Source organism: Rhineura floridana, chromosome 15 (assembly GCF_030035675.1).
Source record: "Rhineura floridana isolate rRhiFlo1 chromosome 15, rRhiFlo1.hap2, whole genome shotgun sequence".
NCBI lineage: Eukaryota > Metazoa > Chordata > Lepidosauria > Squamata > Rhineuridae > Rhineura > Rhineura floridana.
Genome location: NC_084494.1, coordinates 3,625,800 through 3,641,421, shown reverse-complemented (window position 1 = coordinate 3,641,421; position 15,622 = coordinate 3,625,800). Strand labels below are relative to the sequence as shown.

Below are 15,622 nucleotides of genomic sequence, written 5' to 3'. Positions count from 1 at the left end.
TTTGTTATAATTCCCGCCTTGCTGAGCTTCCAATTCCTCAGTTATGTGCTGCATTTTGAACTGATATTTGAGAATTGCCATGGGGAGGCACTGTTAAGGCACCTATATAACTTAGCCTGTCTGTGTTAAAGGAAGCTGGGCTTTAGGAAACAGGATTTGTAATGCCTTTTGTACAATGTAACCTCACTCAAGTTGGCAGGTTCCTTGTAGGGTTCAGTTCTGCTTCCCTAGATCTCTTTCTGGAGGTAGTTACTGCATCAAAGCCACAGGTGAGATCCATTGCTGCCCCAGCAGACATGATGGGACTTCTCCTTCATTGCAGCCCCCTCCCCGCTCCCCCAATTTGCTCACTGCAGGGTCCCTCAACCCAGGGTTGTGGGGGAAGGGATGCAGAGGGGGGAGAAAGAAAGTCATTGTGCAAGCAGAAATCAATCCTGCAAGCAGAAATCAATCCTGCAAGCAGGCTGCCATCTGTGGTTGAATCTCTTCCTGGTACCTTGTAGGACTAGTCCAAAAGCAGATGAATGTAAATGGGAACTACAGCTTTGATCTTGGAGGAGGATAGAACTGAATACCTCTGTCCAGATGTTTCAGCTTCTGCTGTTTCAAGAAAACCTTCCACTATTTTTTATGCAGTGGTACAAAAATAGGCAATATCTAGATCTGTTGTATGTATCTTTGTATCCAATACAAATGAACATAAACATTACGACTGTGTGTCTGCACTCGTTCTTTTTTCTCCCAACGTTTTGGATATTGAGGCAGACTCTTGAGCTTGGCACAGAGTATCCTTTTCCAAACTCCATCCCATTTAATAGAAAGGATGTTTTCGGCCTTCCCAGAGGGGCTGGACTGCTCTTGTATCACTTCCGTGAGTACCGTCAGCCAGGAGTTCCCAAGCTGTGGCCTGTTAGGCTGCAGTGTGTCTGCATTTGCAGCTGAAGATGGGAGATAGTGCATCCATCATATTAAACAGTCATACTGATTTTTTTATATTTTTTTGCTCTTTTTAAAAAATAATATTGTATTGTATTATGGTTTGAACTGTATGGAATTACAATTGCTACAACAGGGAGCAAAATCATTAAGTGGTCCACTAAGACCCTCAGCAATTTTCAAGTGGTCCTTGGGGGGAAAAGTTTGGGAATCTTTGCTGTAAGCTGTGCAAAGGGGTCTGGGAAATATTTTTTACTTGCTTAGATTCAAAATCAATTTTTGTTAGGGTTCAGAAATAAAACTGATGTGCAACATAAAGGGAATGTCAGAATTTTTAAGCATCAATATCAAACTTTGATGTCCCAGTTCAGGATGTTCCCTAAGGTTGTGGTGGTTTTTTTGGTCTAGCCTACAAGACTGAAATACTTACTGTTTTGTACATAATAAGAACTGAACCATAGCTGTACATTCTTTTCTTGTAAATCGTAGAGCTGTATTGTAATAATTTTTATTTATTTAGCTGTAAGCCATCACAAACAAAAACATTTAGAAATAAGCCACAAATTTGTTTTTAATTGCCTGGCTGCCAGTGCATATAAGAAAATAAGGACTGGAAAGGACCTCAGAAGACACCCGTTTGAAATAGCTGTAGATGCAGGAACTCTGCTGGCAGGGCATCTCTGTGAGGTGGCCATGTAGCTTCTCGAGCGTCCACCACTTTCCAAGGAAGTCTGTTTCCTGGTTGAGCACCTCATGCTTACCACACCACGTTCTTCCTAATGTCCAGTTGGAAACCCCTTGTATGTTTGAACCTGTTGGTATGGCTCCTACTGTATAGAGCCTGCTGCCTCACTGATGCTGACCTTTGGCAGTGTTGCCTGGGGCCGATGGGAGCATGGATGTACTAGCTGCTGTGCTTTATTGTGGAAAAAGAACTGGAGCTGTATGCACCTAGAAGAAGTCGTTTTAGGCTACCAGAAAACAGACATCCTCCAGTGGGACACCTTCAGGAGGTTTCCCAGCATATGTCTGGCCCAAAGCTTCTGTCATGGCCACGCAGCTAAATGTTTAGTGTGCATTTTTAAAGGGTTGGACTCTTTATCTTTCAGCAAATACACCTTGAACTGGAAACTGCTCTTTAATTCTAGCTGCATGTAGGAGTATACCACTTAAAAAATATATTTATTAGGTTTATTAGTTGCTTGATACCCAAAGGTCTCCAAGCGACTTAAACAATGTTAAAACAAAACAGACTATAAAAATATAACAAAACAATAGCACCCCCACACAGCCACAGGAAGGTTTGGCGGCATATTAAAGCAAAACATCTCAGGCTATGAAATGCCTGGGGAAAAAGGTATGTCTTTAACTGGTGCGGAAATGTCACCAGTGGAGGTGCCAGGCAGACCTCACTGGGGAGCACATTCCACAGATGGGGAGCTACAACTGAAAAGGTCCTCTCACTTGTCACCACCCTCGGAGCCTCCCTCAGTCAGGGGGGACCTGAGGAAGATCTATGAGTCTGGGTAGGGTCATCTGCCTCTGTCCTGTAGAAATGTACAAGTGGCGCTATCCTGGGCAGAAAGAGGTGAAGGGAGGGAAGGAGTTTCAGCTACTGGGGGTGGGAGCAGGGACTAAAGCTGTGGTTTAAGTGCACAGGTGCATGGGAGGCTTAGCTAGGGGAAGGCTGCTTCTTGAGTTGTAGTAGCCAACGATATTTTACTCAGAGGCGCCCAAAAGTCATAATCGACTTGAAGGCATATAACAACAAGAATCCACTGAAACCATGGACTTAGTCATATCCATTAATTTCAATGGGTCTACTCTTGCGTAGGATTAGCACTGTTGATGAAGATGCACTCTACGTGGTGGTAAGTCCTTTGCCCTTATTCCGCACGTACTCCACCCAACCACAGAAAACGGGTTCGAGGCGGTGGGTGTCGGCAACGGGCTTGCTCGCGGGATGGCGGGTTAGCCTCCAAGGGTGCCCGGGGGCCCCCAGCTTAGCGATGGGGCGGATGCAGTCTCCCCTGGCTCGTTCCCCAAAGACCCCTTGGAAGGCGCCCGGCAAGCTCGCGACTCTCATTGGCTCCGGAGCCTTTGCGCGGAGGAGGCGCCGCCCGCCCGGTCTTGCTCTCCGCCGCCGCCGGCGGCGGTCTCCAGGAGGGCGCTCCGTCCCCAGAGGTCAGTGTCCTCCCTGCGGCGCGCCTGTCTTCGCCCCGCGGTGCGCGCAAAGCGGCGGCGAGGGGAACGCGCCAGTTTGGAACGCGGACCCGGCGCGGGGGGGAGGGGCGAGCGGGCGACCTGCGTTCACGGTGGCGCGTTGGCCTCCATTGCTGCTCGCGGAGCGGGCATGGAGCGATGGGAGGAATGCGCGGAGTGCGTCCGGCTGGAGAGGCTGCTCTCTCTTTGTGATGCCGGGACGCAAACAAAGCTCCAGCCGGGAAGGGCGGGAAGCAGCTTTCCGGCATTTGTGCGGGGGCCCTGCGGGGCAGCGCTGCTGCTCTTTTTCAAGTACTGCTAGCTAATTAGATGAGTGATTTTGGGGGAGGGAGTGGTACATTGCAGGAGTCCAGCAGCAGCTGAGAGACCCAAGGGCAAATGGGCCCACCAGAGCAGTAGCCGTTGCCCCCCCCCGATATCCTTGCTCTCCATGAATTTGTCTAATCCTCTTCTAAATCACCCGAGTTGGTGGCCTTTGCCACCTCCTTTGGGAATGAATTTCATCCTTGAACTATGCACTAGAGGAAATGTTTTCCTCTGCCCTGAATCTTCCAACAGCCCCTTCCAAACTGCCACAGCGGGAGAACCCTCTTGCACTGGGCTTTAGGGTGGTTGATGGCTCGCATCTGGGCTGCCATTCTTATTCTGTGCCTTTGGGTGCATGGCTGCTTTGCTTGAGGTGAAAGCTGGGTCTCCGCATCATTTGCAGCCTTTAACATCCAAAGAGCCTGGCTGCTGCAAGGGATGAAGGCATCTCATCCAGCAACTACATCTCTTTCTTACAGTGGTCAAGCAGGGCAGGAAGGCAACAGATCGCCTGTGGTGTTAGTTTCAGGCACTCATACTCAGGGGTAGACTGACTCTGGCCTTTGAGGATCAACTTAGCAATTATAGCAAATAGTTGTCTACTCCTTTTCAAAAGCCACCTGTGAGCCACTTTTTACTTTCAGCCAATTCACGTCAAGCTGCAGGTGTGGAGTTTGTTTGGGTGAATGGCAGACGGGCCTCCCTGTACCCAGAAACACAGCATGATAGGGAAGTCTGTCATGCCAAGGCAATAGCTAGACCAGTGAAGGCAGAGGTCCCCACCTCTGCCTTCACTGCACCCTGAAGAGGCCCATAACTTGCAGTAGTGAATTTTAAGGCCCATTCCGGTCAGGCAAAAGCACTTTTTATGTAGTGTGCAGCTTGCACTCAAACCCTGTAACCCCGAAACTCCTGTCAGAATCTTTTGCCTTTGAGATTTGAACATGCCCTGCAGTTGGCACTTTATGGAGCCTGAGAATACCACAGAGTATCATTCAATCAACTTGAATGATTATAACAGAATTAACATATTCATCAAAAGGATGTTAAACAGAGTCAACTGACACAGACTTTCATAAACAGCACACTAACAATAGTCTTAACTCCTTAAAGCTAGCCTAAAGATTTGAGTTACAAGTTCTAAGAACATGCTCAGAAGTCATAGTAAAGCTAGGATGCAGCAAAATTGGTCAGGGGAAGTGTGTGTGTTGGGAACGGGGAGATGTCTGAAGCTGGGAGAAGGAGGGGGAAGGCATCTGGAGGAAGAGATGGGAGGGCCACTTGCATTAGGAAGATCAGGAGAAGTGGTTAGGAAGAAAGAGGTACAGGTGCTGGTTTTGTGTCGCTTTTGAGAAGGGTTGCAGCAAGGCTCTGAAGGAAGTAATTGGAAGACAGAGAGTGGGCTGAAGTAAAACATTATGTTTCTGAAAGAGAGCAGGAGTACAGCTAACAGAAGGAAAAGGCTCATCAAGGAGAAGATCGCCCCAAGAAAGAAGGGCTTCATAGAATCATAGAATAGTAGAGCCGGAAGAGGTTTCTAAGGCCATCAAGTCCAACCCCTGCTCAATGCAGGAATCCAACTTAAAGCATCCCTGACAGCTACCTCTTGAAGGCCTCCGGTGTCGGAGAGCCCACCACCTCCCTAGGTCATTGGTTCCATTGTCATATGGCTTTAACAGTTAGGAAGCTTTTCCTGACATTCAGCCGAAATCTGGCTTCCTATAACTTGAGCCCTTATTCCGTGTCCTGCACTCTAGGACAATCGAGAAGAGCTCCTGGCCCTCCTCTGTGTGACAACCTTTCAAGGACTTGAAGAGTGTTATCATATCTCCCTTCAGTCTTCTCTTCTCAAGGCTAAACATGCCCAGTTCTTTGTCCTCAGACTCCTATTTCCAGACCCCTGATCATCCTCATTCTCTCCTCTGAACCTGTTCCAGTTTGTCTGCATCCTTCTTAAAGAGTGGTGTCCAGAACTAGATGCAGTACTCAAGATGAGGCCTAACCAGTGCTGAATAGAGGGGAACCAATACTTCACGCTTTATGGAAACGATACTACTGTTAATGCAGCCTAAAATACCATTTGCCTTTTTTGCAGCCACATTGCACTGTTGGCTCATATTTAGCTTGTTATCAACAACAATTCCAAGATCCTTCTTGTATGTAGTATCCATCTTACAACTGCATTTGGTTTCTTTTTCCTAGGTATAGAACTTTGCACTTATACCTGTTAAATTTCATTCTGTTGTTTTCAGCCCAATGCTCCAGCCTATCAAGATCTCTTTGAATTGTGTTTCTGTCTTCCAGGGTATTAACTATTCCTCCCTATGTTGCATCATCTGCAAATCTGATAAGCATTCTCTGCACCTCCTCATCTAAGTCGTTCATTGTAGAGCACTGGGCCCAGGATGAGGCCCCATGGTACCCCGCTTGTTACCTCCGCCCCAGTTTGAGAAGGAACCAATAATGAGCACTCGCTGGGTACGATTCTGTAGCCAACTGTAGATCCACCTGATAGTCGTTCCATCCAGCCCACATTTAGCTATGGGTACATTTGGATTAAGAGGATACAGTACAGTCTTGGTTAAAGATCTTGCCGCTTCCTGACCTAACAAAAGGAAGGTAACGAAATCAGCCCTAACTGGAACCATATCTGTTGGCCACTTCTGAGCTGGGGACTTAATTTTCCAGATTATCAAGCAATTCCAAAAAGGAGCAGAGGAACCAAAAGGGTAGAGGTGGAACCCAACAATGGGCATATCCTGGGGTGTGTGACGGGGTGCCACGCAGGAGTTCATGTTCCAACTGGCTTTTGGTTACGGCTCAGGGTGCCGTAGGCTGTTAGGCCTTCCTATGGCTGGAATTGCAGCTGCCATTCCCTGTGAAGGCTATCTGTATTTTAAAAAAATGTTGACCTCAAGGAGGGCATGGAGTTGGGCTAATAAGGGGTGTGGCCTGTGGTGGGGGTGTGGCCTAGGAGAGTCCTGAGGGCAGCCTGAAGTTCCCACCCCTCTTTTACCAAATCAGATCGTATTTGATCATTTGCATCTCATCATCAGACCATCACAAAAAAAGGTTTAACAGAATGAAAGTATCACAAAATGGAAATGGACTACCTTCAAGTCGGTCCCGACTTACAGTGACCCTATGAATCGGGTTTTTATGGTAAGCGGTATTCAGAGGGGTTTACCATTGCCTTCCTCTGTGGCTGAGAGGCAGTGACTGGCCCAAGGCTGCCCAGTGTGTGGGGATTCAGACCCTGGTCTCCCAGGTCATAGTCCAACACTCTAACCACTACACCGCACTGGCTGTCTCATCCATTCTTACTCTTACTTAAATTGAAATTTCAGATAGAAAATGTCTGGTCTTCACACTTTCGCTCCTTGGTCTTTTGGCTAAGATCAAGCGTAGGATCAAGGCGAGAATTGCACAACCATGCCCATGGCATATCATCCACAGTTCTTTAAAGGTAAAGGTGTCTCCGCACTTGTAGTGAGAGTTGTTTCCGACTCTTAGGGTGACGTCTTGCGATGTTTCCTAGGCAGACCGTATATATGGGGTGGGATTGCCAGTTCCTTGCCTGGCCTTTCTTTACCCCCCAGCATATGCCAGGTACTCATTTTACCAACCACGGATGGATGGAAGGCTGAGTGGACCTCAACCCGTTTTACCGGAGATTTGACTTCCTCCTTTCGTTGGAATCGAACTCTGGCCGTGAGCAGAGCTTCGGCTGCATTACCGCCGCTTACCACTCTGCGCCACGGAGGATCTTTAGGAGTGCTAAAATTATCATGTCAAAAGTTTTCATTGCCTTTGTGTTTTTCTCTTTAGCTTTTACAAGTGTTATTCCAATAAAAATAATTTCCACATAATTTGTTTAAATATAATGTTGAAACCACATTAAGTGCACTCAATTTTTTTCCTAATCAAAATTTCAGTTTGAATACATATGGCTATTGGGACATACACTTAATATGGGGTACTTTTTAAGTGTTGTTTACTAAATATAATCTAATAAACATATTAAATCAGATCACACTCTATTTAGGGCATCAGACAGTTTTCCTGAAAACCCACGTCACTGCTTAAATGACAGAGCGCATGCCACTGAAGAGTTTATTTTGTCCCAGGCTCACCCCAGAACCTCTCTCATTACTGCTAGGACACCCCCATACTATGTGAAATAAAGAGAGCCGTGTTTGAGCATGTGCAAAGTATCTTTAGTACACTGGATCTAACATACCAGATCAGGGAGAGGGGAAATGCAGTCTTCATATGCAGTAAATTTTAGAGACCTGGCAAGCTGTGCTAGCCTTAGACAGGGCAGCTTATAGTGAGAAATGGGTTTTTTCCCCCCTGCTTTCCAAGAATAATGCTGTTGGTGTCCCCTGAAGGAGCTAAAGCCCCAACCTGCATTTCCCCCCAAGAGGAAATGAAATAGGGTGATCTTTGGTGGGGAGACACCTGCCAGTCATCTTGAATAATAATATGTATTAAAAATACTTTTTAGCCTGTTCTGAATTGCTGAAGGGAAGCTCTGTTGGGCAATAGGGTGAGTGAGGCTGCATTCCAGCGCAACTTTACTTGGGAGTAAGCACCATTTGACAGGGTGGGGGCAGGGCCAAAAAATGCAAATACTAACACCTCAGCCTTTCTACAGAAGGGTTTGCTTTTCTATCTTGTATTTGTTCAGGGGAGGGAGCAGTTTGGTGGATTCTAACCCCTTTATTCCATCCTCTACGATGGCAGGCAGACCCTTCCCTTTCATTCACTACTTAAGAGACATACCCTCAGACACAGAGGCAACTGAGGTGAAGGCTGCTTCTCCTTGCTGGCTCAGCCAGAAAGTCTGGATAGGAGTGGAGCTGCACGTGTTGATCAAGTGAGCATGCACAGTTTTCTAAACTGCCTAGATTCTGCATATGCAGCAGGCAGGCAGACTGAAATTCTTGATTTTCCCAGGACAGCTGTGGTGTCCCTCATTGGCTAAGAACAATGGAAGGCGGGAATAGGCTAATTTCTCACAAAATGATTGGGTAGAAAACTGCCTCGACATTTTTGCCTTGTACCCAGCTGGTATAGCACAGTGGGGAGGAAAGCCTGGCTGGGAGTCCAGAGTCTGCGAGTTCAAATCCCCGCTCGTGTCTCCTGGGTGTCAAGGGCCAGCTAAAGGTCCCCCCACAGTGAGTGGCTCAGGGGTGACGTGCCCTGCCACCTGGGCAGCTGTGGGCAAGCGGCATAGTCCCAAGGAGCCCAGTTGCCCCCAGCTGGCAGTTGCGGACAAGGAAGGGGCTGGCTTGTGCAGCTGTGGCAAGCTGAGCAGGCCCTAGCCAGCTGGGGAGGACTAGCCTCAGAGGCCGGCAATGGGAAACCCCCTTTGAATACTGCTTACCGTGAAATCCCTATTCACAGGGTAGCCATAAGTCAGGATTGACTTGAAGGCAGTCCTTTTCCATTTACCTCTGGCTCTACAAGGGCTAGAGACTTGTTTTTTTTTTAATGAAAGCTGGGAATTCGGGCCACCTAATGGGTTAAGTCGGCACCTTGTAGCACGGCTAGAATCTGGGTAAAACCTGGCTAACCAGGCAGTATGGCAACCCTACACTTAATGATGTTTTTGCCTGTTGTTGCAGTTGTAAGGAGCTGTTGTAGATACTGTATGATTTTTATTTGTATTTTTACAGACTTGCTATGGACCACCTGAATGAAGGTTCCAGATGATTGGTAATCCACAGCCATCGTTTGGGAACCATGTTCTTGAGCAAAGGGCCTTGCTTGGTGTCTCCTCCAAGCATCTTCCTTGCATTGTTGCTCTCCTGCCTTTTCCTCCTCCTCCCCAAAAGCACAGTGGCTCTTATTCCTCTCCTCCGAATTCTAATCCCCCCCCTTTCCTTAAACCTGTTTTCATCCTGGGTTAAGTACAGAGCCGAACCTATCCAGCTATTTAGCAACTCTTGAGAGGAAAAAAAATCAATCACTTCTTCATTTAATATATATATATATATATATATATATATATATATATATATATATATATATATATATATATCCCACCTTAAATTAAACCTTTTGGTTTAAATTTTCCAATCATACTAAGTCATTTGTCATACAAAAACTAGATTTAATCAAAGGCCCTAGCTGGCTTCAGAAAGCTGGCAAGGAAGGCTTGTGTGTGTAGGGAGCTGCACAACTAAAGCCAATTTAGTGTAGCTGTGCCTTATACTTCCCAAGAAATACGAGAAACTCATTTTGAGAACAAAAGAGCCCTTCTGGATCAGGCCAAATGCCCGTCAACATTAATTTTTGTATTTACATTACAATATTTCTAGTGGCAGACTAAGACTTTCCTATCTGCCCGGGTGTTTCAGATGATGTTGTAATTGGAACTGCCTTCTCTGCTTTTTATGTTTATATATTATATATATTTGTATGCCTGTTATTTTCTTCTTGGTTTTTTAAATATTGTTTTCATACATTGTGTGAAGAGTTTTATTTACATTTCTGTACACCACCCCGGAAAATGTTAAGAACTACTACTACTACTACTACTACAACAACAACAACAACAACAACAACAATAAATCTATTCCAGCCTTTTCTTTTCACCAGAGGCCAACTATATTCCTTTGGAAGCTCACATGCCTCAGAGCATGAAAGCGTTGGCCACTGCCTTGCTCTGTTGTTGTTCCCAGTATCTGGTGACAAGAGAGAGACTGCCTCAGAGCATTGGAGGATCCCTCTTATGATCATGGGTAAAATACAGCAATATCCTGTTGTGCACCACTCCAATCTCTGAGCAGTGAGAGATCTCCAGTAGTCCCTGCACTTGCCCAGGGTTTGGTTTCTCTGAAAAGAACGTTAGCAGAGTCTGTGGTGTCTATGAAATATGGTTTATTTATTTACACATTCCAAGCTGAACTTAAGATGGAGGGGTTCAAGGCATCAGCAATCCAGTAGATCTTGCATTTTCCATCAGGCTTACAGGAGGCATCCTAAAGCCAAGGTGCAGAGAGCTAGCCTCTTTGCCTGTCTCCAGCTCCCAGCCTTTCTTAACTCGCAACACAAGCCTCTCCTAAGCCCCATGAGGGAGTGGGGCTCTCCTGAACAGTTTGAGTAACAGTAGGATCTCCCTGGCCCATTCGCCAGTTAATGAGCCCTTGACAGACCCATTAGCCCACCTGGCCACTCTATTAGATTAACAAAAGAGGCTCATCTGACCAGCGGAGCAGGTTTCTCCACTGCAGAGCCCATCTCCAGATGCAGGGTTCCAAATCAGAGGCTGGATGGGAACTCATAGAAATCATCTATCTCAGCCTTCCAAACCCATAAAAATACTGTTGTTCTGTTTCTTTATAGCTTGCCCCTGATAGTTTTCCAGCGTGTGGCTGAGAAACAACCTGCTGCTTCAGAGATGGAAGAGAAGAAGAAGAAGAAGAAGAGCCCGAAGGCCCACCTAGCTCAGGCAGTCCCAGCAAGTGCTGTCCGCAAGTTGCCAGTCCCTGCTAGCAAGAGCACCTCTTTCTCCCTGGGGATGCCTCATCTCCCTTCTCCAAAGCAAGGAGCCAAGTTTAAGAGGTCAGCTCAAGGTTGAGGCAGAGCTGCATGGTTTCCTGTGTGAGAGATTTGAACCCAGAGGGGTAGCATTGCCAACTGCCCTGAATTTCAGCCACTGCCAGACAGAAAGATGTGAAATCAGGGGTGGTGGTGTTTTAGTAGTCTTGGTTAGTTTTTTGTTGCTTACCCACCTTTAAACAGGACTCTTCAGAACGGCACATTCCACACATGCTTAAAGGGTACTTTGGCCTTATGCTGAGTTTTTTAAAAAACTGTTTTCCATCAGAGAAAGGCATCTTGCATGTGCCCAGAGTACTTGCCTTTTGTTGCTGGTTTGAGTTCTATAATCTATGTTTTCATAGTTAAATCCCCACAACAATCCTGTGAGGTAGGTTAGGCCCAAAGTCACCAAGTGAGTTTCATGGTCAGGTGGGGATTCAAACTCTGGTCTCCCAGGTCCTAGCCCAACACTCTGACCGCTACGCATGCTGGCTGTCATTTGTGATGGATCCCAGTGAGGGATTCCATTGCCTTGAGGTATTCAGACTACTGGGTTTTTATGGGGCCCTGCAGCCTTGTATTTACCAAAAGATGCAAAAGGTTATAATTTGAGAACGTTCTGTGACACCCTGCTATAGTTGCTAACATGACAAGTCTGAGCTGAAAATTCTCAACTGAGAATTTTTGGTTCAAAGTTGGTAGTAAACAGAAAATGCCAAATTTCAGGGGTGAAATTATTTGCAAACTTTGGAGGGACTTATTAGGAAGTGACTGACTAGTCAGTCCCCACCACCTAATCCATCACCACAATGTCCCCTTGGAAGGGTACTATGCGCTGAGCATGTAGCATAATGTTTCATGTATTTTAAGGGGAAGCCAGCTCTTGAGACAGCCTCTCTGGATAAGAAGAAATGTATAGATTCTCTCAGAAAAAAACATCAAAACGCTCCCCAAGTTCACTTCCTGCAAATAATTTAGGGTGGGGGATCACTCGGCATGACCACACATCATCACTAGGCAGAGGAGATTAGACAGCACTCCTGAGAGAGACTCTTGTCCAGTGTCTTATCACCATCCACGCATTCCCAGCTGGCCATTCAAGAAGGCCCAGTTGGCAAAATTCCTCGATTGTTGGCAAGGGAAGGGGAAATGATGCTGAAGGCATCTCTTTGTGCTCTGAGACAGGCAGACAGACTTCCTGCTTAGTCCCACCCTGGACTTCATATTTTCTTCTAATTTTTGTCTGACGCAGAGCGAACAAGGAGAAACCACGAGCCCCCCAGCTTGGTGGCAGTGCAGGGGCAGCAATGGCCACCCCCCTGCAGCACTTGTTCCTGACTGATGTCTCTGATGTGTATGAGATGGAGGGTGGTCTCCTGAACCTGCTGAATGACTTCCATTCTGGAAAGCTGCAGGCTTTTGGTAAGTTCTTGAAGGCCACTGGAGTCAGAGGTCAATCCTGAACACCAGTAGTGGTGTGATGATTGCGGAGAGAAAAATGATCAGAAATGCCAGTTTCTGGACTTGGTGTTGGATTGGGAACAGCGAGGTCAAATCTTTGCTCAGCTGTACAACTAAGTTAACTTTTCTCAGCTTAACCTACTTCACAGGGCTGTTGTGAAGACAAATTGGGGTTACCCACAAAGCTGCTGTCCTGAGGTGCATGGAGGAAGAGGGTTGGCAGTGAAATCTGATAATTATTTGGAGATTGTTTTGAGCCATGTGACTTCAAGTTCAGGTCTGCATTTGTAATATAGCTGCGAGGTTAAAAACAAGACCGCATTGGGAGTAAATGCAGTACGGGCAACAGGAAATACTTTTTCGCACAGTGCAAATAAATTTGGAGAATTCACTGGAGAATGATGGAGCTCCTTAATGGCTCTTAGCCATTATTTTGAAACAGAACCTCTCTCTTCAGAACAACCTTCTTCAGCCCCTTGCCTTCCACCTGTTTTTGATTACCTCCCATCAACCCCAGATGGTCCAGGCTGTGCTGGTTGGGGCGGATGGGAGTTGTAGTCCAAACCAGGGCCCGCACTCTGCGGAGGCCAGCTGAGACAAATGCCACACGCAGCAGGCATGGGGGAGTAGTGAATTGGTGCCCTTGGGCCACCAGCCATCTTGCCATATTGTTGCCTAGCTCTCATGATGGCTGTTGCCATACACCCACCTGGCAAGGCTCTCTTCCCTGCCTCATTCTAGCCTCTGAGGAAGGGCCAAGGGGTCCTTCCTCAGACCCAGGCTGGGAGGAGGAGGAGAAATTGCCAGCATTGTCACCCCTAATGCAGCAGCAAAATGGGGCAGGGGTTGAGGAATGAGGACAGCAGCAGCAAGAAGGAACAAGAGGCCCCAGTCCAAAATATCTGGCAGGTACCATGTTGAGGGGTGCTCCTTTAGAGGTGGTGAACCTGCTGCTGGGGGATGGACAACTGGTCCAGGCTGTGGCTTTAACATGCTGCTTGTGGGCTTTAAATATGTTTTTAAAGATATTTTGTTTTAAATACTTTTTTTGTTTTTTAAAATTTCTTTAGTGTTTTATCACCTGTTTGCCACTCTCAGCTCCCTTTGGGAGGAAGAGCCAGATATAAATTTAATAATGAACAAACCACTGGTTGCCCACTGTTGGAAACAAGATGCTAGGCCAGACAGACATTTTGGTCTGATTTGGCGTGGCCCTTCTTAAATTCTTACATGAGACACTACACCAGTGTGGTGCAGTGGTTAGAGTTTTGGACTAGGACCTGGGAGACCCTGGTTTGAATGCCCGCTCAGCCAGAAAGCTCACTGGTGACCTTGGGCCAATCCACTGCCTTTCAGCCTAACCTACCTCACAGGATTGTTGTGAGGATAAATGGAGAGGGAAGAGAACCATGTGTGCCACCTTCAGCTCCTTGGATGAAAGGTAGGATATAAATGTCATAATAAATAAATAAATAAATAAATACATACATAAATGTTGTGACCTAGCTTGAGCCCTGGGGAAGGGGCAGGAAAGAAACCTGATTGAATATCAAAGGCTAACTGAGAGCCTGCCAGTGTTTTGGTAGCGGGTGAGGCACTTGCAGTGAAACATTTCATCTGCCCACATTTTTAATCCTGCCTTTCCTCCAAGGAGTTCAGGATACCATTATATGCCATTATACAATTCTCACCCTCCACCACTCCTCATTTTATCCTCATAGCAACCCTGTGAGGTGGCTCTCACACCCTAAGTAAATGGTCCATGGGCAGGCACACATTTGAAACCATGTCTCTCCAGCCCAAGGCTTCTCCACCATGCCATTTCTTAAAGCCACGCAGGCAGAAGGGTGCTGCAGGTGTGCTTCCTGCACAGCTCAGACTCCACTAGCCAGTCCAGACATACCACCAAATCGTGGCTCATAGGGACATGAGGTAGCTGCCTCCCACAGAGTCTGACCACTTGCCCATCGAGCTGAGTATTCCCTACACTGAGTGGCAGCGGGTCTCTCCAGAGTATCCCATCTTTGCATGGAAGTCCAAGGCGAGTAACAGTTCCACTAAAATCAACAGTGTCAAAAAAGGGACATAACAACATTAGGGGGAAAAATACTATCTGAAAGACCAGCGAAGTTTGGCTCCTCCTTGTCCTCTCCTCCTCTTCCTCACCGTCTTTCCATTCCAGCTGGTCATTACAGGGCTCTGGAACTAAGAAGCTGTGTCTCAGTTTGCTTCCTCCCCCCCCCATGCTGCCTTTCTTGCCATGTCTTTTAGATTAAAAATGCTTTAAAGAAATAAAGAAATCGCAGAGCAGTGAGATAAAATACAATATTGCAATCACCAGTAGCTTTATATCAGAAATCATCATCATCATCATCATCATCATCATAATTGTATATCCCGGCCTTCTTCCCAAAGGAGTGCAGAGCAACATGCAATTAAAACATCTAAAAACCACTGGGTCCAGGGTGGGATTTTTCAAGAATGGTCAGATCACCATCTCTTTCGGGACAGCCATCACCACTCCCTCCTGCAAGGATGCGTTGACAACACTCTAGATCAGCCTTTCCCAACCAGTGTGCCTCCAGATGTTGTTGGACCAACATCAGCCTCAGCCAGCATTGCCAATGGTCAGGAAATATGGGAATTGTGGTCCAACAACATCTGGAGGCACACTGGTTGGGAAAGGCTGCCCTAGATCCACTTGGCCATACTCCCTCAGCAAGCTTTAATAAGCCAAAAGGGGCAAGGGTCGAGAGGACATGTTGCTGCAAGCACCTGGTCCATGTCATAAGGCTCTATCACCTGAAACTGATCCCAAGATGGTTGCAGCAGACATTATTTACTGCAGTGAATGTGGCATCCAGATTGCTACAGAGGTAAGCGACTTTACCCTCAAAGTGTCTTGCACACAATTTGCTATGGGCTTCCAGGGGGTCTAAAACTTGCTGAAGTAGATATGAACAGATGTTATTGGAAGAGGAAGGTCTTCAGTAGGCACTGCTCTGCCCCAGCTGGCCATTGTATTATTTAATATACTGCCTGCAGGCTTGTAGGTAAAAATTCTCTTTAGTAAATCTGTTAGCAACTGATTGCCTGTTATCATGCCTCAGTTGGCTGCTCCTGGAAAAAGTCTTTAGTTCTCTTT

The 15,622-nt window shown here is 46.6% G+C and overlaps 1 protein-coding gene across 9 annotated transcripts in view; it reads left to right on the top strand.

Annotated features, from left to right (window-relative positions):
- Positions 1–2,768: 2,768 nt before the first annotated feature.
- The window catches only part of CCDC28B (coiled-coil domain containing 28B), a 46,756-nt gene continuing 33,902 nt past the window's right edge, over positions 2,769–15,622 (top strand). For 3 of the 9 annotated variants that reach the window (XM_061597453.1, XM_061597452.1, XM_061597450.1), the window contains exons 1-3: positions 2,769–2,807; positions 10,819–11,037; positions 12,269–12,438. In XM_061597453.1, coding sequence (XP_061453437.1) covers positions 2,785–2,807; positions 10,819–11,037; positions 12,269–12,438 — 412 coding nt within the window. In that variant the 5' untranslated portion in view covers positions 2,769–2,784. Of the gene's footprint in view, positions 2,808–3,020; positions 3,121–3,388; positions 3,451–5,838; positions 6,085–9,146; positions 9,187–10,176; positions 10,215–10,818; positions 11,038–12,268; positions 12,439–15,622 lie in introns of those variants that run through there. The other 6 variants (XM_061597454.1, XM_061597455.1, XM_061597456.1 and 3 more) reach the window with 6 other exon arrangements.